We start from the raw sequence: 25,017 nt of genomic DNA on the forward strand, positions 1-25,017 counted from the left end.
CAAAATTGGTTTATTAACATTCATTATAATATACTGTGTATACTTGAGAATTCTGCGAACTATACATATTTCCATTTAGCCTCCCTCCCTAGAATTATGCTGGAAATGATCTAAATTCCCTTGGAAACGGTATAAATTTTATTGCAAACTCACATGTAATTAAAATTCCCGCAATATGCTTAGTTAGCGCTAAACTATTATGAACCATATAACTGTAGTACTTAAATAATTGGAGTTATACAACATAGGATAATAGTTTGTGATGTACTTTACACCATGTAACCAGGTCAGGTCGATTTGGATATAAAATGTCTAACAAGTGACATTCATGGGAAAATAAACAAAAGTGAAAGCCTACTACTACGGCAGGCCCGAATCTTATATACCCTTCACCATGGATCGCATTTGTCAAGTTCTTTCCTCAATATGTCTTTACAGGCAAGCAATGGATAAGAATTGCTATGCTACATCAGGTTATGGACTGATTCGAATAGTGAAAATGGGAGATCGGTTTATATGGAAGCTATATCAGGTTATAAACGAAGTCAGTCCATACTTAGCACGTATATTAGAAGACATAGGAGAAGTAATTTTGCAAAATTTCAGTCAAATCGGATAATAATAGCTCCTTTTAGAAGCTCAATAAGTCAAGTCGGCTGATCGGTTTACATGGGAGCTATATCATGTTAAGGACCAATTTCAACCATACTTAGAACGGCTGTTGGCTTGTTGCAAAATTAAACATGCAATATTTCATCCAAATCGGATGGTAGTAGCTCCTTCTAAAGGCTCAAGAAATCAAATCTGAAGATCGGTTTATAGAGCAGCTACATCAGATAATGAATCGATTTGAACAATACTTAGTACAGTTGTTGAAAGTCAAAACAAAACTTCTTGTGCAAGATTTCAGCCAACTGGGTTAGAACTTGTGCACTCGAGAGGCTCGAAAATTCAAGATCAGTTTATATGGCAGCAATATCAGGCTAAGAATAGATTTAGACCATAATTAGCACAAATTTTGTAAATTAAAACAAAACACCTTCTGCAAAACTTTAGCCAAAACAGATAAGTATTGCGCCCTCTAGAGAGTCAAGAAGCCAAGATCCAAGATCCGTTTGTTTAGCAGCTATATCAGGTTATGAACCGATTTGGACCATATTTGGCACAGTTGTTGAAATGTAGTTAATCGACCGATTCAGGATGGAGAACTTAGTAAATAGAAGACATTGTGCAAAATTCAGGGTAGTCCTATAGGGGCTCAAGAAGTAATATCGGGAGATTGGCTTATATGGGAGCTACATTAGGTTATAGATCGACTAAGGTCATATTTAGTACGTAGGTTGAAAGTTATAGGAGAATTAATTGTGCAAAATTTTAGCTAAATCGAACAGCGCCCTCTAGGGGCTCAGAAAGTAAAATTGGGAGATTGATTTATATGGGAGCTATATCAGGTTTTCAACCGATTCGGGCCATACGTGGCACGTATGTTGGAGTTTATAGAAAAGACGGGTAAAAATTGCGCCCTGTATATCTTCAATGAGTATAATGGAGAGCTATATCAGTGTTTGGAACGATTAGTACCATACCATACTTGACACATAGGCTTAATGTCCTAGAATAGTGCAAAATTGCGTTATAATTGAGCCCTCTAGAAGCTCAATAAGTCAAATCCGAAGATTCCCTTATATGGGAGCTATGTAAGGTTATAGATCGATGAAAATCATATTTAGTTGAAGGATATAGGAGAAATCATTTTGCAAAATTTTAGCTAAATCAGATACGAACTGCGCCCTCTAGAGGCTCAGGCAGTGCAATCGGGAGATCAGTTTATATATGGGAGCTATATTAGGTTATGAACCGATTTATATCATACTTTGCATAGTTATTGGAAGTTAAAACTAAAACACCTTTGGCAAAATTTCAGCCAGATCGGATAAGCATTGTGCCCTCTAGAGGCTCACGAAGTCAAGATCCGACATCGGTTTATATGGCAGCTATATCAGTTTAGGCACCTATTCAAATTTCAGAATTGTTTAGGCAACTATTCAAAACAAGAATTGCGCCCTCTATAGAGTCAAGAAGACAAGATACAAGATCAGTTTATATGGCAGCTATATCAGGTTATGAATTCGGTTGAAAGTTAAAACAAAACACTTTGTGTAATATTTCAGCGAAATCGGCTAAGAATTGCGCCCTTCAGTGGCTTAGGAAGTCGAGGTCTCTGATCTGTTTATATGTCAGCTATTTTACAACATGGACCAATTTGGCCGATTTATTAACCGACCTACACTAATAAGAAGCATTTGTGCAAAATTTCAAGCCCATAGCGTTACACCTTCGAAAAATAGCGTACTTTCGACAGACAGCTTGATGAACAGACGGAAGGAAATGACTAGATTAACTTTAAATGTCATGAAGATCAAGCTATATCTAATTCAGAACCGATTTTGACCAAACTTTACAAATATTGTGTAAGTCGTCTGGGAAAGCATTGTAAAAAATTTTGCCACGGTTGGTCATAAATGCGCTTGCAGTAGCTCTAGAAGTGAAAAACGTTGAGAGCAAATCCTTCCTGCCAAATGTTGACGGAATCGGGTAACACTTGAGCAATTTATTGCAATACTGCTCAAAATTGGACGAACATATATATGGTGCGCTTGCAGTGACTCTAGAAGTGAAAATTTGACGATATACATATATGGGAGCTATATCTAAATCTAAACCGATTTCCATGAAATTCACCAGTAATATTAAATCCCTTCTGCCATATTTTGAAAGAATCGGTTAACATGAGAGAACTTTATTGCAATATTTTTTAATATCGGACGAACATATATATGGGAGCTATATTTAAAGCTGAACCGATTTTTTCCAATTTCAATTTCTTTTTCCAATTTCTTCTCTACGCCAAAAATATGCATGTGCCAAATTTGAAGACGATAGGATGAAATTGCGACCTGTAGTTTGTACATAAGTTAACATGGATAGACAGACAAACGGACATAGCTAAATCGAATCAGAAAGTCATTCTAAGTCGATCGGTATACTTATCAATGGGTCTATCTCTCTTCCTTCTGGGTGTTACAAACAAATGCTCGCAACACTTTGAGTTTGTCGAAATACAAAGTCCGAATACAATATACCAATTTTTAATACAAATATATTTTTAATGAAAGCTCAGCACTAATTTCATTTTCATACCCCCGGCAGTTGTTATCACTCAACTGGCTGCAAAAATTTAGATATTCAGCTGAATTTTGGAACAGATCAATACACAATCCAATGACAGCCAGTATTTCTTCGGCAAGGGCTGCCGCCTCAATGTACAACACCCTGTAATAAAATATACAGCTTAATTTCTTGAATGGTGCAATTTGGACATATTTTGAAGTAGCTCCCATGTAGGTCAATGGACGATTTAGGGTCTAAGCCATTTAAAGCCGCATTTTTTGCTCGATTTCATTCGGAATTTCCAAATAATGAGTTGCACTAGGCCCTAGATTTGACTACATTTAGATTTAGCTGTCATATACACCGATCTGCCCGTTAAATGTCTAAAGGTCATAAATATTTCCCGATATCCCTCCACGCTTATACCAAAAAAGCTCCTTAAGTGGATAAGGATATGGCAGATATTTGTATTTAAATGGGAAAATAATTATATTTGTGGTTGTGGCTATCCAAAGATTGGCTGGGACGAACTTAATGCGCTTTTTGCTGTTTTTTTTTATCAAATTCGTCAAAGTAATTTTTTCCTGTTTCATGGTACTTTTCAAGGGTCTGATATGTTATGTTATAATGCATCATATTACGCACATAAAGAATGTAGAACAATAAGCACTCATCATTGCTACACTCAAGTCACTTCACAGAATTATTATTAAAAATTATATTCCTGTGAATGAGTGGGGATGTTTCTTCACCTTCCCATTGCAGCCTTAACCACCTTCGTCTCCACCTCAGCAACAACAACATCAGCTATCATTATAAACTGGAACACACATCGTTACTATGCACTGAGCTAATTAAAATAGATGAGCAAAATCACAGTGTGTGGCGGTTTTGCTGAATGTCGCAGAGAAGGAGACTGCTGATGTCGGTGAATATTCTACAGCATTGTAAAGAGGTTACTATCACTGAGGAATATTAAAATGTACGATATCTTAGTGCTATGTTGGAACGTTTTCATAGTTAATATTTAGGTAAATAAAATAATTGAATTAGAAGTGGGTTTAGAATGATGGGGATATAATTAAAATATGATTACGAAGGTATAATGGACGTTGTATGTTAATTTGTAACCTAGAAAATTTCAACATAAAGCATTAGTTTATTAAATAAACATTACTTAGACATTAATTCTAAAACTTTAGGACTAGAAATTTTACATGAGTTCTGTGTCCATGATATAAATCCCAAAAAGTATTTTTGTAGTTATGATATTTGAAGAATTTTAATAGGCATATTTTATTGTTATTCCTCACTTAAAAGGTAATATGTAACACATTTTTGAAAAACAGTGGAAGGATTTTGTGAAGTAAGTGTTTCCGTAGATCTATCACTTGTAGACATGCCATCAACTTCACAAACAAATACATGGAAATAAAATTTAGAGAAGAATTTTCTCTTTTCCATAAATACAATTCTTAAATATCGGAATACATATGAACATTGCTGCTGTCTAACAAAGCCCCTCACAAATTTCACAAACTTATTCTGCTACTTGATTGATGTCAAGTTCAAATTTCCATATACACATAAGGGAATTTCTTTTTGGCACTTTACCCATACATCAAAGCTAAGCATCGACTAAACCCTTCGCATTTTAGCTCTTCACACGGTACACGTATAGGAAACATTCATTTCAATTTGACTCATTAAATTAGTATGCATAGAATGAATCGGAAACATGGGGGACAATGGAATGCTTCCCAAACTGACACTGACTTTTATTTATTTATATATTTATTCTGGTATGTATTGGTAAATATTGCTTTCTCGGTCTCTGAGCTCTACTCAATCTCCATGCACAAGCTAATCTTCAAACATTGATGTTGTGTTGGTTCTTCAACATTTTAAGACATATCGCAAAAATTTCAATGGTTGCGGCCGTTAAATATGTTGTTTATCCCTGAAAAACACACAAAACCCCTGTCAAGAATTTTGAAAGTCGAGAATATCAAGTGGTGTTCATGAACGGATTATAAATTAAGCAAAAAAAGGTGTGATAGTAGCGCTTCAGACATTCTTCAGACAATTGACAACACTACTGCAACTTAAATGCCAATCGGAGGAACATATATATAGGGAATATATCCTAATATGAATTGATTTCTTCTACGTTTAACAGGCTTCGTCTCCAGTGCGAAAAGTCACCTGCACCAAATTTCAAGGTAAACGGATCAAAAGTTTCTTTCTGTCATACCTAATGAAAGGCAGATGTTCTGGATAGGACAGTTGTACAAGGTTGTATTGGATAGTTATCGATGAGATATCGACCATGCGATAACAGATAATGGCAATCGCTTTATCGTTTTTTACACTATATAGTACTTGAATAAAACAAGTTAAAGTGTGCTAAGTTCGGCTGGGTCGAATGTTAAGAACCAATTCTGGTAAAATAATATTACATAATTTTACTCTATATACCAAACTTTTGTCAAACCAGCAAATATTAAAGCTTCTAGGAACCGAACAAGGTTGATCGAGAGAACGGTGGGAGCTATATCAGGTCATAGACTGATTTTTGCCGTACTTGGCACAGTTGTTGGAAATAATAACATAAATATATCGTACTAAAATTGCGGCTTTCAGGGGCTCAAGAAGTCAAATCGAGAGATCGGTTTATATGGGAGTTATACAATATAAGGTTATAGATCGATTTAGACCGTACTTGACACAGTTGTTGAAAGTCATTACAGAACACTACATTCTCAATTTCAGCCAAATCGGACAAAAATTCCGGATCCCAGGGGCTCAAGAAGTCAAATCGTGAGATCGGTTTGTATGGGAGCTATACCAGGATATAGACCGATTTGGACTGTACTTGATACAGTTGTTGAGAGCCATAAAAAAACACCACTTGCTAAATTTCAGTCAAATTGGACAAAAATCGCGGCGTCCAGAGTCTCAGAAAGTCAAATCGGGAGATTGTTTCATATGGAAGCTATACAAGTTATAGACCGATTTGGACCGTACTTAGCACAGTTATTGGAAGTTACAACGGAACCCCGGTGACCGAGTTAGTAGCGTGCGTGAAGAAATTTGGCATAGTGATTTACTCTGCACCTTCACCTACCTTTTTGTTGAATGTACTTCAGTTCGGACCATATTTGGATACAGCTGCCATATAGACCGATCACCCGATATGGAGTATTGAGTCCATAAGAGGAGCATTTTTCATCCGATTTAGATAAAATTTGGCACTGTGAGTTTTGGTAGATCCTTACCTATTCCTGTCAAATGTGGTCCTGATCAGACCATATTTGGATAAAGCTGATCTATAGGCCGATCTCCCAAAAAAGAGTGTTAAACCCATAAACTAAAAACTTTTAATCAGGTTTCGATGAAATTTGGCACAGTGAGATCTGGAAGGTCCCTACCCATTCCTGTCAAATGTGGTCGAGCATTCACTGTACCAAATTTTATCGAAAACGAATGAAAAATGCTCCTTTTATATGGCAGCTATATCTAAATATGGTCCGATCTGGACACTATTCAACGAAAAGGTGTAGACGTTCGAAGCCATCAATACAACTTCTAACAGATGAACAAAATCATGCGTAGTACGGAAGAAGTGTAACTTGTTACAGATAGAATGTTGTCATTACATAAAAATACATGCATTGGGAAAAGTACAGCTAATAAGCAGATGCGTTTTCGCTATTAATACGATTTAAATACAACATACCAACGCATTGCCCTTAAAGCCATCACACCTAATATGGTTGAAAAGTCTTCTAACCAAAAACGAAATGCGTCCCATAGTGGTTGATGTGTGTTGCTATCTTTGGCTTTCCTTTTCCATTTGCATCTCCGATCATTGAGATCGTCTCGAAAGAGAAACAAACAAGAATTGTAAAATTGTAATGATCTCGCACTAACAGGCAAAAAACTTGAAAAATTAAAAATTGTGCCAAGTTTTATCGAATTTGCGTTATCAATGGATCTTAATGGCCTTAATACCCTATATGGGGAGATCGGACGGTCGGTCTATATGGAAGCAATATCCAAATATGGTCGATCTGGACTACATCTCAAGGTCAAATAAGGTCGATCTGGACTGCAAACCCACTGTGTATAATTTCATCGAAAGCTGATGAAAAATTAGCAATTTATTACCGTAGGTCTTTAAGTCTGGAAATCGGTCTATATAGCTGCTATATATATAAAATGTTTTATATTGACAAGACATCTGCAAAATTATAAATACCCAGCCTTTGGGTATATATGGATAAATACCCGGGACTTTATTCAATTTACCGGGTAAATACCTTTTGGGAATATACCCATCGCCCATCTCTACAAATATTTGCTTGTTTAAAATATCTTCAAATAAATGTTGCCCGTGGATTGGGCAACATTCGTAAGATTTAATTCGTAGGCTTTAATTTTCTACCACTGCGAAATTTTCAACGAAAATTCAATTCCAGAAAATGGTTATGACCACAAATTTTCAACAACTTTTCATTTTTATATAAAAATTTAATTTCCAATAAATTTTCTGAAGCATCTTAATTAACTACGAGAAAATATCTTTATCGTAGTCAAGCTATTTTTTGCTCTCCCCTAGCTCATAGTGCCGAAAAAAAATATAATTAATTTTCCCTGGAATACTAATATTATCCGTGCGTGCTCAAAATAAATATCTCTGCTCACATACAGGAAGTCTGGCAAAATCAATATTGTGATGTCCTTGGTTACAGTTGTACTTTCAAACTGTCGCAATTGAAAGGAAAATGCTTTTGTTGGGTGCCTTAATTACTTTCGTATTCTTTGATGACGAAAAGAAACCCCTTATCCGCCAGAGTGCACTTAAGCTCTTTAATGTATGCATAGTTAGGTTAGGTTAGGTTAAAGTGGCAGTTTGCCATCAAACTCACTTAGACGTTTTCGTTCATTGTGATGCAACAGGAACAGATGAAGGAAGATTCCTTCTAGTTCCTACCGTTGGGCTTTAAAAAGCCCAATAACTTGCGATTGTTCACATTCGCTAATTCAGACTGGTTCTCAAAGAAACTAGAACCTAAAGTGGAACTCCTTCTAACTGCTAGTGCGGAACACACACACAGAAGGTGTTCTATAGTCTATACATCTCCGATGTCCTAAAGTGGAACTCCTTCTGACTGCTAGTGCGGGACACACACACAAAAGGTGTTCTATAGTCTCTTCTTCATCGATTTCCTCACAGTTTCTGCAAAAGTTGTTGCTGTCAGCATGTTTTCCGATAAGACAGTGATCTGTCATGACGGACCCAATGACTGAGAGGCCTGTTCTTGCCAATGACAGCAAAGCAGTAGACGTCTTCAAGTCTAGATGAGGCCACATAGTTTTGGAATGCTCACAGCCCCCTCTTTGTGATCATCTATCATTCGTTGTCTTTCGGGCCTGGTCCTGAAAACTTAGCTTACATGTCGCTGGAGGCATACCCACAGATTCCAGTAACGCTGGAATGTATAGGGTAGATCCTAGTCTTTCAAGCTCGTCCGCTTTACAATCCCCTGGAATATCTCTGTGGCTCGGCACCCAGAACTGGTGAATTTTGAACTGTTTAGCCATCTAGTTGAGAGATCTGCGACAGTCGAGGGCGGTTTTTGTGTTCAGAAATATATTTTCCAAGGATTTAATGGCTGCACGGCTTTCTGGGAAAATATTTATGCCAATCGTCGGTATGACAATATGTCTTAGCCATTTCACCACTTCCTTAATTGCAAGGATCACCGCTTGATACACACTGTAGTAGTAGGGTAACCTTTTCGATAAGATAAGTTCTAGATCCTTAGAGCACGACCCCAAAGCCCACCTGGTTGTTAAGTTTGGAACCATCCTTATTGGAGTCCATGTAACTTCTGTTACCAGGGATATCGTTGTTGTTGTAGCAGTGTGTTATACATTGAGGCGGCAGCCCTTGCCGATGAAGAACTCCATCGGGTCAATCCGGTACGTACAACCGGCTGCCATGGGACTGCCTAGGGATATCGTAGTTCCAATCAGTTCCATCAGGAATAGTGGTACAGTTCTTTTTATCAAAAAGCGGCTCAGATAGGGTGTAATCCACACTGCCTGAAACATTGGATATTGTATCAATGTATGGATACAAGCCCCCACCATAGCCCACCATTTAGATAACAATATGCCTTTTGGCTCTCATTTAAAATTTTTGTATTTGGCTGCATTATAATGGCATAAAGCCGGAAATTAGATGCAAATGCTTGCTTTTGAGGAAATGTCATCACACAGCTTATTGGACACTTGACAAGAGTCTGAAAACGCATGAGTTGAACATAGAGGCTATGCATTGAATTAAATTGGCAAAATACTAAAAATCATTGAATGAAAATCATTATGATTTCATAGAAACTTTCATCAAGACGAACGACACGAGTTTTTATACCCTCCACCATACGATGGGGGGTATTCTAATTTCGTCATTCTGTTTGTAACTAATCGAAATATTCGTCTGAGACCCCACAAAGTATATATATTCTTGATCGTCGCGACATTTTATGTCGATCTAGCCATGTCCGTCCGTGTGTCTGTCGAAAGCACGCTAACTTCCGAAGAAGTAAAGCTAGGCGCTTGAAATTTTGCACAAACACTTCTTATAAGTGTAGGTCGGTTGGTATTGTAAATGGGCCATATCGGTCCATGTTTTGATATAGCTGCCATATAAACCGATCTTGGGTCTTGAATTCTTGAGCCTTTATTCGCAATTCTTATCCGATTTGAATGAATTTTAGCACGAAGTATTTTGTTATGATATCCAACACAATACACAGTGTATGGTTCGAATCGGTCCATAACCTGATATAGCTGCCACAAAAACCGATCTTGGGCGTTGACTTCTTGAGCCTCTAGAGTGCGCAATTCTTATCCGATTAGAATGAAATTTCGCACGACGTGTTTTGTTATGATATCCAACAACTGTGCCAAGTATGGTTCAAATCGGTCCATAACCTGATATAGCTGCCATATAAACAGGATCTTGGGCGTTGACTTCTTGAGCCTCTAGAGTGCGCGATTCTTATCAGATTGGAATGAAATTTTGCACGACGTGTTTTGTTATGATATCCAACAACTGTGCCAAGTATGGTTCAAATCGATCTATAACCTGATATAGCTGTGATATAAACCGATCTTGGGTCTTGAATTCTTGAGCCTTTATTCGCAATTCTTATCCGATTTGAATGAATTTTAGCACGAAGTACTTTGTTATGATATCCAACACAATACACAGTGTATGGTTCGAATCGGTCCATAACCTGATATAGCTGCCAAATAAACCGATCTTGGGCGTTGACTTCTTGAGCCTCTAGAGGGCGCAATTCTTATCCGATTTGAATGAATTTTAGCACGAATTATTTTGTAATGATATCCAACAACTGTGCCAAGTATGGTTCAAATCGGTTCAAAACCTGATATAGCTGTCATATAAACCGATCTTGGGTCGTGACTTCTTGAGCCTCTAGAGGGCGCAATTCTTATCCGATTTGAATGAATTTTTGCACGAAGTATTTTGTTTTTATATCCAACAACTGTGCTAAGTATGGTTCAAATCGTATGGTGCTAAGTATGGTTAAATTTCAACAATTGTGCCAAATAAGATTATAATCGGTTCATAACCTGATATAGCTGCCATATAAACAGATCTGTGATCTTGACTTCTTGAGCCCCTAGAGGTCGCAATTATTATCCGATTTGCCTGAAATAATGTACGACGGATCCTCTCATGACCATCAACATACGTGTTTGTTATGGTCTGAATCGGTCTATAGTCCGATACAGCTCCCATATAAATCGATCTTTCTATTTTAATTGTTGACACTTAATTTTTAAAGAAAATTTTGCCAACATTTCATTTCCATAAATTCTTAATTTTCAAAAAATTTAAGCAAAATTTTGATACTGAAAATTACATTTTCTGATTATCAAATATTTTTTGTTTTAATTTCCAGGTTACCAAACTAGACGATATTAGTCCATTGATATTTTTAAATCGCACAAAAGCCGCACTGAATTGTGCAGCCGGTTCTATGCAGGTGAGTGTTTGGGCGAATGCAATGACGGAAATATGAAACTCTTTGGAAAAATTTCACTTCACATGAATATCATAAATTTCCACACTTCAGTGACTCGCAATAGTGGCGAGCGCATTGCACATCTAATAACCGCTACCCAATGGTCAATGATTACATATGTTGTTGTTATTGTTTTTTTTTCACCCATTTGTTTGTGTGGTTTGTGTATCGCACTTAGGTGGACATGAAATTCAATGAGCCATTCCATGGCATCATACAAGCCGATTATGATCGCAGCAGCGCATGCCGCGTCAATGGTAAAGGTGCATTAAGTTATAGATTGGAACTGCCATTGAAGGGATGTGGTACTTTACAGGTAAGTGAGCAAAGCGTCAACCTACCCACCGCAGTAATGCATTGTAAAAGACTTGTGGCCATTTGTTCATGGGATTTGCTCTATTTTTGTTTTTTTTTTTTTTTGCTATTTTCAATTGCAACAGAATCCCACACGTGTTTTCACCAATAATATAATTGTACGTTTTCATGCAAATTTGGAAATGGATGGCGATGAAATTATCACCATTGTATGCCGCTATCCTCCGCCCATACCCTCACTGCCACCAGCCTTACCAGCTCCCATGTAAGTGTGCTTTTATTTTGACTTGGAAGGGAGGGAGGAAGGTAGTCATTGTCATTTGTTATGCTATCCTATCGTTTCAGTTTAAATCCTATTGTCACCGGAGCCATTGTTCATCCGCCCCTAAAGGGTATCCAAATTTTGATGATTATATGTGCTATTATGTTCCTTACCCTATTGTTGTTGGGCTTGGCTGTCTCCTACTATTGTCTACGTAGCCGTCCTATACCAGTGGTTCGTCGTCTTCCCATGTCCATGGGAAGTGGTTCGGAAATTACTAAACTTAGCGGTAGTAGCATGGGTGGCATCCCCGAAGAGATGGGAATTAAAATTCCTCGTGCCCATGCCCCACTGGCTGCTGTGCACAGTTCATCGGGTAGTGAAGGTGCCATTTTGCCTTCAGATTATCCCAGTGAATCGCATTCCGAAATCGAAGAAATTGTGTAAGTATATACTGAGAGGTGCAAAATTATGTTTGGTCTTCGCCAAATTTTTATATTTTGAGAAAATTTTATGAAAATTTTAATTTAAAGAGAAAATTTTATTTAAATGAAAAATTTTAAATTTTTTCTTTCGGGGAAATTTCATATTCTCTCTTTAAAGAAAATTGCTTAAAATACTTGACTTTGGAAAAAATTTCACAGAACTTTTGCCATTAGAAAAAATTTTTTCATTCAGAATGTTTTTAGAAAATTTTGCACAGATATTTGGCCTTTAGAGAAAATTTCATTCGCTAGATTCCAATGCCTTGTCACACAGTGGGATAGGGTCGAAAAAAAAAATAAATATGAGATTTGAGAACAGATAAAGATAACTCGTTGAAATTAGAATTGGTTAGAGCTGAAGTGATCGTGTGCAGCATTTCAAGGGCCTAGGTGGTCCGGGCGCTCTAAAGGGCTCGACAGGGTTCTAAAGTTGGTCACCTCGGCATTTTGAAAAATTATTCAGGCGGCCTAATCTTCATTTGTCTTCCGATTTTTAAAATTCTTTTTCTTTGCTGGATAGTTATAAAAAATCCCTTCAAAAACGTCATCAACTTTCTTTAACATCTTTACTGGTTTCGAAAATATTTGACTTTTAGTGTTGATTTTTTGAAATTGTGGCCGAGATTGGTCTCAAATTTTGCGATTTACGGAAGCATTTGTATTTCAATTTAAAGGGAAATCGGGCGACACAACCGCTTTTTATGGCATTAAGACCCTAAATTGGAAGATCGGCCTATATGTCAGCTATATCTAAATAAAGGGTGGTCTGGGCCATATTTGAGTCGCATGTTGGAAGAGTGAATATAATTCACTGTGTCGAATTCCAGCGAAATCGGGTCATAAATGATGATTTTATGGGCTTAAGGCGCTTAATCGGCACATCGGTCGATATGACAGCTATATCTGAATAAAGACCGATCTGAACCATATTTGAGTCGTATATCTGTAGGCTTTTATCAACTCACTATTTAAAATTGGAGCGAAAAATAGGTAGCACTTGCGACTTTTATGGGCTTAAGACCCCAAATCGGCAGATTGGTCTATATGGCAGCTATGTCTAAATATATTCCGATCTGTACCACATTTAGGTATGATGACGAAAGGCCTAAAATAACTCACTGTTTCAAGTTTCTGCGAAATTGGGTTATAAATGCAGATTTTATGGGCTCGAGGCCCCTAATCGGCAGATCGCTCTACATATGGCAGCTATATCAGAATAAAGACCGATCTGAACTATATTTGAGTCGGATATGGGGAGGCTTTAACTAACTGACTATTTCAAATTTCAATGAAAGTGGATAACAATTGCGGCTTTTATGGGCTTATGATCCTCAACCAGCAGATCGGTCTATAAGACAGCTATATCTGAATATAGACCGATCCGAACCATATTTGGTCGTCGGATATTGGGAGTCTTCAATTAAGTCACTATTTCAAATTTCAGCGAAATCGAATAATAATTGCGGCTCTAAGGGGTTTTAGACCCTAAATCAGCATATCGGTCTATATGGCTGCTATATCTATATATGGTCCGATCTGAACTGAGAAACTACGGACAGTCGGACAGATACACGGACATTGTTAAATCGTCTTAGAATTTTACGACGATAAGAAATATATATACTTTCTATGATCGGAAATGAATATTCTGATGTGTTGTAAACGGAATGTCTAAATGAATATACCCCTATCCTATATATGGGAGCTATATCTTAATCTGACCTCATTTTAATCAAATTGCACACGTATTGGTATGTCAATTAAAACATCTTATGCTTAATTTTGAAAAGATCGGAACAAAATTGCGGCTACTATAGCCAAGACCATATCGCATGAAAGGCCATATCGGTCCCTGGACGAAAAAAGATACTTGTGCAAAATTTCATGACAATTGAACAACAAATGCGAACTGTACCTCGATTAAAAGAATGATGTAGTGTAACCAAGTAATAAGACATTAAGTTCGGCCGGGCCGAACTTTGGATATCCACCACCTCATGTATATATGCACACCACCTTTCGTCATAATCCGGTGAAAAATGCATTATTTATGTATCCATAGCAGCTATATCCATATATGGTCTGATTTTGACCAAACTCGGCTGCACTTTTGGTTCAATATTTATCTTTTTGGCAGATATATCCAATTTTTGACCCATCTGAACCATATAGGACACGGATGTTCACAAGTCTAACATAAGTCATTGTGTCAAATTTCAGCGAAATCGGATAACAAATGTGGCTTTTATGGGCATAAGACCTTAAACCGGCAGATGGGTCTATATGGCAGCTATATACAAATCGGTACCGATCTGAGCCTTCTTAGAAAAAAAATATGGAGGGACTAACATAACTCTCTCTCCTAAATTTCAGCGAAATCGGACAAAAAATTAGCCTAAGGCCTTAAATCGAGCGATTGGACAATATGGAAGCTATATCCAAATCCTCACCTATCTGAGCTATCTTCAAGATGGATATCAAGGGGCGTAACACAACTCGCGGTCCTAAATTTCGGCGAAATTGAACCAAAAAACGCGTCTTTTATGGGTCTAAGAGTTTAAATCAAGGGATCGGTCTATATGCCAGCTTTATCCAAATCTAAACCGATCTGAGCCTTCTTAAAGAAGAATATCGAGGGGTCTAACCCATTTCACTGTCCTAAATTTAGGCGAAATCGGACAATAAATGCGCCTTTTATGGGCCTAAGACCTTAAAATAGAGAGATCGGAATGGAAGCAATATCCAACAACCGATCTGGGCCATGTTCAAGAAGGATATCGAGAGGTCTAGAACAACTCACTGCCCTGAATTTCAGTGAAATCGGACAATAAATGCACCTTTTATAGGCCCAAGACCTTAAATCGAGAGATCGGAATGGAGACTATATCCAAATTATAACCGATCTGGACCATCTTCAAGAAGGATATCGAGGGGCCATACACCACTCACTGTCCTAAATTTCAACGAAATCGACTTTTATAGGCCGAAGACCTTACATCGAGAAATTGGACTATATGGCAGCTTTATCCAAATTTGGGCCAAATTGAAGAAGGATACCGTATGGCCTAGCAAAACTCACTGTCTCAAATTTCAGCAAAATTTAATAATAAGTGTGATTTTTATGGGCCTAAGACCTCAAAGCGGCAGATTGGTCTATATGGGGGCTATATCAAGTATAGTCCGATATAGCCCATCTTCGAACTTAACCTGCCTATGGACAAAGAGAGAATCTGTGCAAAGTTTGAGCTCAATATTTCTTTTTTAAAAGACTGTAGCGTGATTTCAACAGACAGATGGACGGACGAACATGGTAAGATCGTCTTTGATTTTTACGACGATTAAGAATATGTACATTTATATATTGGGTTGCTCAAAAAGTAATTGCGGATTTTTCATATAGTCGGCGTTGACAAATTTTTTTCACAGCTTGTGACTTTGTAATTGCATTCTTTCTTCTGTCAGTTATCAGCTGTTACTTTTAGCTTGCTTTAGAAAAAAAGTGTAAAAAAAGTATATTTGATTAAAGTTCATTCTAACTTTTATTAAAAATGCATTTACTTTCTTTTAAAAAATCCGCAATTACTTTTTGGGCAACCAATATATTCTTGATCGTCATGTCATTTTACGTTGATTTAGCTATGTCCATCCGTCTGTTGAAAGCTCTTTTCACTTTTGAAGGAGTAAATCTAAGCGCTTGACATTTTGGAGAAATACTTCTTATTAGTGTAGGTCAGATGGGCTTCTAAATGGGCCAAATCGGTCCATGTTTTAAAACCGATATTGGGTTTTGACTTCTTGAGGCTCTAAAGGACGCACTTCTTGTCAATGGTGTTTTGGTATCACTTCCATCAACAATGCTAAGTATGGCTTAAATCGGTTTAAAACCTGTCATAGCTGCCATATAAACCGATCTCCCGATTAGACTTCTTAAGCTTCTAGAAGGCGCATTTCTTAACCGATTTGGCTAAAACTTTGCACATCTCGTTGTGGAATGAGTTCCAACAACTGGACCAAATATGGTCTGAATCAGTCCATAACCTGATATAGCCGCTATATAAACCGATTTCCCGATTAGACTTCTTGAGCTTTTAGTCGTTTTAGTATGGCTTCCAACAAGTTTGGTCTAAATTGGCAGATAACCTGATATAGCTGCCATATAAACCAATCTCCCAATTTAACACTCTGAGCCGCTGGAAGGCGTAATTTTTACTCGATTTTCCTGAAATTTTGAAAGTTGTATTTTTCTATGACTTCTAACAGCCATGACAAGTACGATCCATATCTGTCAATTACTTGAAGTTGCTCATATATAAATTGAAAAAGTTATTCAAAGAACCTGACAAACGCGATCCATGGTGGAGGGTATATAAGATTCGTCCCGGCCGAACTTAGCCGCTTTTACTTGTTTTTTTACTAGTTTTCTTTTTCGATTCTATACCACTGTGTGTAAGATATTTAGAGTATACCTGCTTTGCAGTTATCTGTGATGCGGAAAGAATAATAGTTTTATTTTCAAACCTTGAGAGCTAAGCGTTAGTTAAGGCTGTACGTTCAATTTGGAAAGACGTTTTTCAAAGATCGATTCACGGTGTAAAATAAAAATGCCCATTTATGTCAGGAAATTAACCAAAGGTTTCTGCTGCATACAAACTTCGGTGATAAGGTTAACTTTTTGAATATGCTTCAAATAGATTACAAAGTGCAACAATTAATGCTCTGATTTTAATCACATGAACTTTATTGTTTTTATTCCCCACAGATCATTACCTTTCAGCTCGGCTGGAAGTTTCGAAAATCCCGCTTTCATACAAGAAACCTCGAGCATTTACAGCGATCATTATGGCCATACACAAGAGATGCAGGCTGTCAATGCAATTGCCACCGCCATACCACGTCACCCAATTGCAATCAAGGAGGCCTCTTCGCCCAAATTCGATGTACAGGTACGAGTCAAGAAGTCCCCACCGCCACCACCCTCGCCACAAACATCCGACACCGAAAGTGTGGCCACGCTACGAAATGATCGCAATAATCTTTCCACAATTATGGAATCTCATGAAGATCGTGAAAGTGTTATAACCATGGAATCACTGCCAGGTCAAGAAGAGACCATGCAAACACAATTCACCTACACTCCTGACATACATACGGCACCACATCATACAGAAATCACAATGCTGCCGCCACCACAACCTGTGTTCTCGGTGTACACGCGCACCCATCATGAAATGGTTGATGGACGTCCCGAAACCTGGTCAGATTACACTGATGGTCCTGCTCTGAGCGAAATTACGGATGTCACTTCGCGTGCTCCCGACTTGCATTCGGTGGCTGAAATGGTTGATAGCTCTCACTTCGTAGAAACGGAATACATTCCACCAGAGCCACCAATTGTGGTGAAAAAACCTCAAATCACCTCTCACACAGTGGATGATGTCTATTTGCGTACCATTACCGAGAAGAAGACCATTGAAGATATTGAATCGCACAAGCGAAAGGTTACCGAGTATAAGCCCAAGCCCAAGCCATTGGCTCCCCCAGTACCCGATCCCACATGGGATGTTAAAATACGCAACTATCCGACAGAACGTGAACAACAACAATGGGAGAACTTTTCGGATATTTCAAGTGTTTCTGGCCTAACATTGACTCCCAAGATGGAAAGATCTGAGCTATCGTTACCTCCAATTAGGCCAACTGAACCACCACAACAGATCTATGATAACAAGGAGAAGCTGACCAGCCCTCAATTGGTGGGCAACATGAAACCCATTGAATTGCCTCCAGAGGATACGGCTGTGCCCAATTGGGGTGTTTTGATAAGGGTCTTGGAAGAACCTGAAATGTCGGAGCCTGATGATACCAGTTCGGTACATTCTAGTGGTCACCCTCTGGCACGTCTCATAAGCTATGACGACAAGGCCAAATGGAAGGAAATCATCACCACTGAGTCTTCATTGCGTACCATGCTCACGGAGGCTGTGGTCAAGGAAGACTTTGAGCGTATACGTGCCGACACACGATACGAGAGAATATTCGAACCCCAAACTTGGGATGTTATTGTGCGCATTTTGGCACCACCCTCCGATGATGAGGGCGATGTAGAGATGAGAACACCACGCCGTAATAAGAAGACCCAACCTTGGGATACACGCTCTCGGCGCAGCTCCTTGCCAACTTTGTATGAGTATGACAGCGATGGTGGTTCCAGTGTACGCACCATACGCAATGATCCCTCGATGCCCATACATCCCAATGCTTTTAACTTGCAAAGATCTCGTCGGTCCTCACGCACTTCCTACAACACCGATCACAATGATTTCCGTTCAATGTCCGAGGTAACTGTAGATTTTGGACGCATGGATAATATGTCAAATGCCAGTTCTTATTATCCCATGCAGTATGATGATGATGATATGTCCGAGAGACGTTCATTCCATCGTTCGGTGAGTCATCCATCATTGGCTCGTTCGGGTAGTGAATTCACCGAACATTGGGCTGCCCCCGATGATATGTCCTCACCAGAGGGGACACCCACTGCCACTAGATCACAGAGAATGGTGGTGAGTATTGAGAAAAACAAGGAGGGAAGGAAACAGTGATTCTGATTTTTTTTTCTTCTACAGACCACATTCCAACCTAGGGTCCCTGCCCCACCGCCACCACCACGGGCCGGCCGCATGGTAGCTCAAACACAAAGCGAATATGTGGAAACTCGGCGTACCTCATCTTATCGCACAGACACCGCCACCAGACCCAGGGAGTGGTAAGCCCCAGGGTAAAAGCCAAGGAGGATGGTCCATATCAACAAAAATGAGTGTAAAAATTTAAATGTGTAAAATTAGACGGCAGGAACCGTCTAGTTTCAGAAAATATAGTGAAACTATCCTCCTCTACTTTGATTGCTGTCCACTAAATCTCTTTACTACTCACTAAATAACTTTAGCTGTACCATTAGATATTCTCAAGCTTCAAAAGCTTTTGGGAATTAATTTCTTCGGCTACATCATTTAAGCTTTGGTTTTCTACGCTAAATTTTGAATGCTTTTAACATTGGATTAAAGGGTTTTTATAATGCAATATATCTGAAAGATGGTGAAGACAATTCATCTTAAAAAAATCCAAAATTGTCTTGATTTGAATAAAAATTCAAAATTACTACAAAATGAAACAAGAATATCAAAGTTATTACCTTCGTTTCAGAAGATTTATTGCATTGAAATATCCTTGGCCTATTGAACTTTCCTGCTTTCCTTCATGTGTCTTTTTTATTTCAACACACCTTTCAAGGCTTTAAAAGCTTATGAAAATTTTAACTTTTTTTAAAACACATTTTAATTTGTCCATTTCAAATGCTTAGCTTCTCTTGTGTATATCATTTTTCATTTCATTTCGAATACACTGCGATTAATTTTCTTTTAATATTTTTTTTTTTAATATACGATAGCTGTAATTTAACACAAGTGCCAATTGACTCAAACTAAAAACAAATAATAATAAAAAACAAAAAAATTAAATAAAAACGTATATCTAATGAAAAAAATTTTAATTCAATATATCAGCTGAACAAAAATGTAAATTTTCCCTTATAAAAGAAAAGAAGTACTTCCAGTAGTTTTAGGTTAGCTTTAATAAAAAAACAACAATAAACACTTAAAATTTGCTTAGTCAGCAAGAAAAAATTTAATATAAAAATGTTATAAAATCTGAAAATACTATTAATTTTTGTTCTAAATTCTCTATGAAGTCACAAAAGAGATTTCTTAGGATCTTAATTTCTTTCCTAACTGAAAATGTTTTAGATTCTAAAAAAGCTCAGCAGTATTTTTTTTTTTTTTTTTTTGAAAAAATATTTCTATAACAGAAAGGTTTTTGGGACCAAGCCAAAAAAGCAAAAACAAGGATAATAGCTCTGATTTTGAAAACAATTTAAATTTCAATTCATTCTTAAGTTACAAGTTCCTTAGTTGAAGAACAGCATTTCCCTATAACTTGTGTAAAGTTCTTCAGGTCTGATTTTAAATTAAACATGGCAGGATACCTCACAAATGTACCCAGCATTAGTAGCATATTAACCACCGCTGAAAAAATGTTTAGTGTTCACGCTAGAGTTTTAATCCAGACGGACATGCTATCTTCTGCGCCACAGTGGCCTCCAGTCAACCTGCATCAATATGAAGTATCTGAGCCAAATTTCGAGAGGTTAGCTTTACGTGTTCCATATATTTGCGTGCTTTCGTACTGTCCGTCCGTACGCTAGATAGACTTGAAATGACATGTGTGTATATATACTTAATAGGGTATGTTCGTAATCTTGTGGAGTTTGTGAAGTTGGGATCCATTTTGGGTACTTTCATACACCAGTTCCTGTTGCAGTACGTACGTCTGAAATTCTAACACTATTGTCTGAACCTAGATAAGTTTTCTCTAGTCTCCCTAATCGCCGTTCACTAGGGGGTATCCAATCATCCATTATTGCTATTAAATCCCCTAATTTCAAATTGGGTTTTTTGTATCTTCCATTCAATATGCTTGTGCAGAGTCTTGAGACATTCCTCCTTCCATCTCAAGGCGAATTGGTGTTGAAGAATCTTTAATATTACTTTCTTACTGTAATGGGCTATGACAGAACATTTGTCCCGTTAGCCAAATGTAGAATAGCGTTCCAAGCGCCTCGATCTTCTGAGATCATTCTAAAATCTATGACACCTAGTTTCCATCGCGCTTTTGGTCCCGTTTAACCAAAAGTTTATTAGAGAAAAATTGGAAGAAAGTGGTTCATGAGAGGCTTGTGTAGATGAGCCAGAAAATGTGTATATGAGCCATTAAGAAAATGGCCAGGGGTCAATGCGGCTATCTTTCGACATTGCAGAAATAGTACGGTAATTCAAAACGCCTGCAATCCTTCCCAAGATTGTTGGAAACTGCAATCTCCTGCAATCTTTTTGAAATGCATTTTAAAACTATGAACTGTGGTCTCCTAGAGGCCGCCCATATGAGGTGCGGAGGATTGAATTTCCATTCAAACCCATGAGCTGTGTATTTTTAAGAAATGTCGCCAGAATCAGAAAATCTCACGAATTAGTACTCTGCTTGCCGTCAAGAAGTTTCGGCCATTATCCGGCTCGAAGGGCCACTCTCTAGAGAAGTCAATGTTGCTGAATGGATGAAGCTTGGCTACACGTAAAGGAATATCACCGATATTCAAAAAGGGAAGTGGAATGTATGTGGGGTTTAAATGCTAATGAACTACATGGACTGGTTTTGACAAGCCCAGACTATCCAAATAATGGCAAATATACTCACTGAAAAAAAGTTGTAGTTGACTTCGCAATGATATTGTACCAGTAGTTCTGCTATTACAAGAGTAGAACTGCAATTTCAGAGCAGCAGACTAACTGCTAAAAAGTCAGTTGTTTGCTGAAAATGACTGCTGCTTAATTATGAAGGGGATGTTAGAAGAAAAAATAAAACACACATGTAAATGTGTGTCTCAGTGGATGTTTATAATCATGAATGGGTTAGGTTAGAATTAAGTGGCAGTCTGCCATCAGACTCACTTAGACGTTTTCGTCCATTGTGATACCACAGGAACAAGAGAAGGAAGATGCCTTCTGGTTCCTACCGTTGAACCATCCAGATGACTTTAAGAAATCCAAATTATTCATACCTGATTGTACACAATTTAGTTTAGTGCTTGATTAAAGCTGAACATCGTCAGCGTACATTTGCACATTGCAATGCATCGGAATATCAGGTAGATCGTTTATGCATACAGAAAAAAGCAAGGGACCAAGAATAGAGCCCTGTGGAAGAGCTGCTGCAGATATTATATCACCAACATTGACGGATTGACGGACTTTTTTATCCATTGTGATCATTAGAGAACCCACCAAAGCTTTCTGAGAGGGCATCCTCAAAATTAGCAAATTTTGTAGAAAACAATGACATTTTTAACATTCGGGGTGGGTCAAAAACTTTTCTGGGTGCTTAACTACCCCCAAGAGGCCATTCTACGCTTTTGATTGTGATTAAGGTTAACGAAAAATTGGCTTAATCCTCATTTGGGCTGTCCTTACTTCTTTAAAAGTATTGTGATATGTATAACAAATGCAGATTTTTTGATTCTTCGACTTATAAAAAATTAGCTTAGACTTCAACACCAAAGTATTGTTATTCAACTACAACATCGATGTAATGTGATATATTTCACTTTGATTCATTGAAGGAAGAAAGGGAAGCCACCGTAGCATGTTCGCTTTTGACGCTGAACGTCATGGTTTGAATCCTGGCGAAAACATATGAAACCATTTACATCGGTAGCTATCTCTAATCCTAATTCTGGCAACATTTGTTAGGTAATGTGCCTTGTATAAACTTATCTCCCCAAAGAGGTTTTATATTGCGGCACACCGTTCAGTTTCGGCTATAAAAACAAACCCCTTATCATTGAGCTTAGCTTTGATTCGTACATCTCTCATTGATATGCGGGAAATTTGCCCCTGTTCTTCCATGGAATGTTCATGAATAAATTTGCATTAGCAATGCAGAAAGACCAAAACATTTTTAAAGCTATCATTGAAAAATATTATTGCTGGAAAACAATTTCATACCAAAAGGTAAAGTTTTACAATCGCGATTCCTTTCTTTAAAAATTAAATATGTTAAAAATTGTTAATAATTCACATACATCTTCTCTATATCTTCATTAAATATTCATTTGTCACAAACTTTATTATACGCACACAAAAATCTTAAAATTCTTGCCATTTTCTTAGAGAAAAAAATTAAACTACCAGAAAAAATTTCCAAACATTTTTATATTAAACTTTTTTCGTATAACTCAAAAATTCAATACTTTTCAATAATTCGAACTATAAAGCAAAACATGTATTGAATTACTGGAAACTATTGAATTGAAATGCCTTAATCTTAACATATTACAAAAAAAAACAACAACAATAACTCATATACCGCAATCAAGAACATAAATAAAAATTACATTTTTTTTACAACAAAATAGGTGGTGGGGACCCCAATGCAATTTTGTAATTTTATTTTCTTCAAGAATTATAAATGTAGCTTAATTGTATTTTTTTTTTCAAGAACTTCAAAATAAATAAAAACTCAAATAAAACAAAGTATTAAATACTACCTTTATATAAACAAATATATATATATAATAATGTAAACAAATAAAAATATTACTACTTACTCAAAATAATGCAGCTGAATTATTTGTCCTTTATCAAGTCCGTCCTGAAAACGATATGAAATGAGAATGTGTTCTTTTATTTAGAAATTAATTGATAAAGCATATTAATTTTAAATTTATTTAAACAAAAACAAAACAAAATGCCTGAATAAAACAAATATTATCACAAATATTAATAGTTTTTAATTAAGTCTAATAAACATATATATAAAATAATTAATTGATGACAACATGCAAACACTTTTGAAACAGTCCTTGAATTTCTAGTTTATTTACACTAAAAACAACATTAAAATTCAAATTGTGTAAAATGTAATGTAAAACATGAAATAAATAAAAGCAAAATACTAACGAAACAAATAAATTATTTATTGCAGAATCGCTGTGGATATGGGAAGGTACTCCATATACAAAATTGCAGCGAAATCATAAAAATTAAGGTTTTAAATCGGGGGATTGGTTTATACGGAGGATATTTATGTTGATGGTCGTATCTGGGTAGGATTTGGTGTGGTTATTGAAGGGAATGGGCCAACTTGTTTTATTCAAAAACACACCAATCGATTGTGATGGATGGCTTTGGAACAGCAGCTTTATTCTGCAGAGACAAATAAGGAAAAGTAGTGACAGATACAGAGATTGTATCTGACACTTGGAAGACTAAGGGAATGTAATCCCAATTTTCAACCACCGACTGGAAGATTGGTAGATTGGATGAGGCTGATGGTGACCGGAGACATGCACTAGTACTATTAAACTCCGGCTGTCTCGCAGACCTCAACAAGTCTGAAGGGTTTGTATCCTACGGATTCAGCAAGTTGAAACTGAAGGTCTATAGAAGCGGTGGGGTTGGGGAATCAGGGGACGACTCAGCAGTTGTTGCTGAATACTTGCCTGAGGAACTATCGAACACATCGCTAAAGTCTGGCGGATTGCAGGACGAATTTTGTGAGGATGAACTCCTGGTGGAGTCAGAAGACGAGGCTGACACAACAGTGGTGGAAGTTCTGAATCCTGGCTATGGTCCGGTTTACACAGATAAGTCTCCACCATTGTAAGGCCGCTTCGGAGGCACTAAAGATCCTCCTGATCGCAGGGAGATTTGAAGTGGTTCTTATCCAGGAACCATGGGTGTGTGGAGGAATGGTGCTTGGAAAAAGATTTAAACTTCTCAAGGGTACAGGGAATGGGAGACACAGAGCCTGTATTATTGCAAAGAGTAGTTAAAATGTTTTCTTCTTCCGTCGCTAAGCACGTAGTAGTAGCCAGCCTTGAAATAAACAAGTCTCATTTCTGGTTGGCTTCCTTATATATGGCACACGATTCAGAGATGCCGCCTTAAGGCGCTGGTTGAAACCGCTTCTGTAGGGAAGAAAAGACTCATTGTAGAGAGTGATGGAATGCACATCAACATATAGGGGGAAGTTCGGATGTCAAAGAAAG

The 25,017-nt window shown here is 37.5% G+C and overlaps 1 protein-coding gene across 2 annotated transcripts in view; it reads left to right on the top strand.

Moving 5' to 3' along the window:
- The window catches only part of LOC106081869 (uncharacterized), a 197,614-nt gene extending 173,870 nt beyond the window's left edge, over window positions 1-23,744 (top strand). For both annotated transcript variants that reach the window (XM_059368099.1, XM_013244119.2), the window contains exons 4-9: window positions 11,175-11,258; window positions 11,476-11,613; window positions 11,738-11,877; window positions 11,958-12,317; window positions 17,119-18,922; window positions 18,986-23,744. In XM_059368099.1, coding sequence (XP_059224082.1) covers window positions 11,175-11,258; window positions 11,476-11,613; window positions 11,738-11,877; window positions 11,958-12,317; window positions 17,119-18,922; window positions 18,986-19,129 — 2,670 coding nt within the window. In that variant the 3' untranslated portion in view covers window positions 19,130-23,744. The remainder of the gene's footprint in view (window positions 1-11,174; window positions 11,259-11,475; window positions 11,614-11,737; window positions 11,878-11,957; window positions 12,318-17,118; window positions 18,923-18,985) is intronic.
- The last annotated feature ends 1,273 nt before the right edge of the window (window positions 23,745-25,017 follow it).

The sequence above is a fragment of the Stomoxys calcitrans genome, chromosome 4 (genome assembly GCF_963082655.1).
Source record: "Stomoxys calcitrans chromosome 4, idStoCalc2.1, whole genome shotgun sequence".
Classification (NCBI taxonomy): domain Eukaryota; kingdom Metazoa; phylum Arthropoda; class Insecta; order Diptera; family Muscidae; genus Stomoxys; species Stomoxys calcitrans.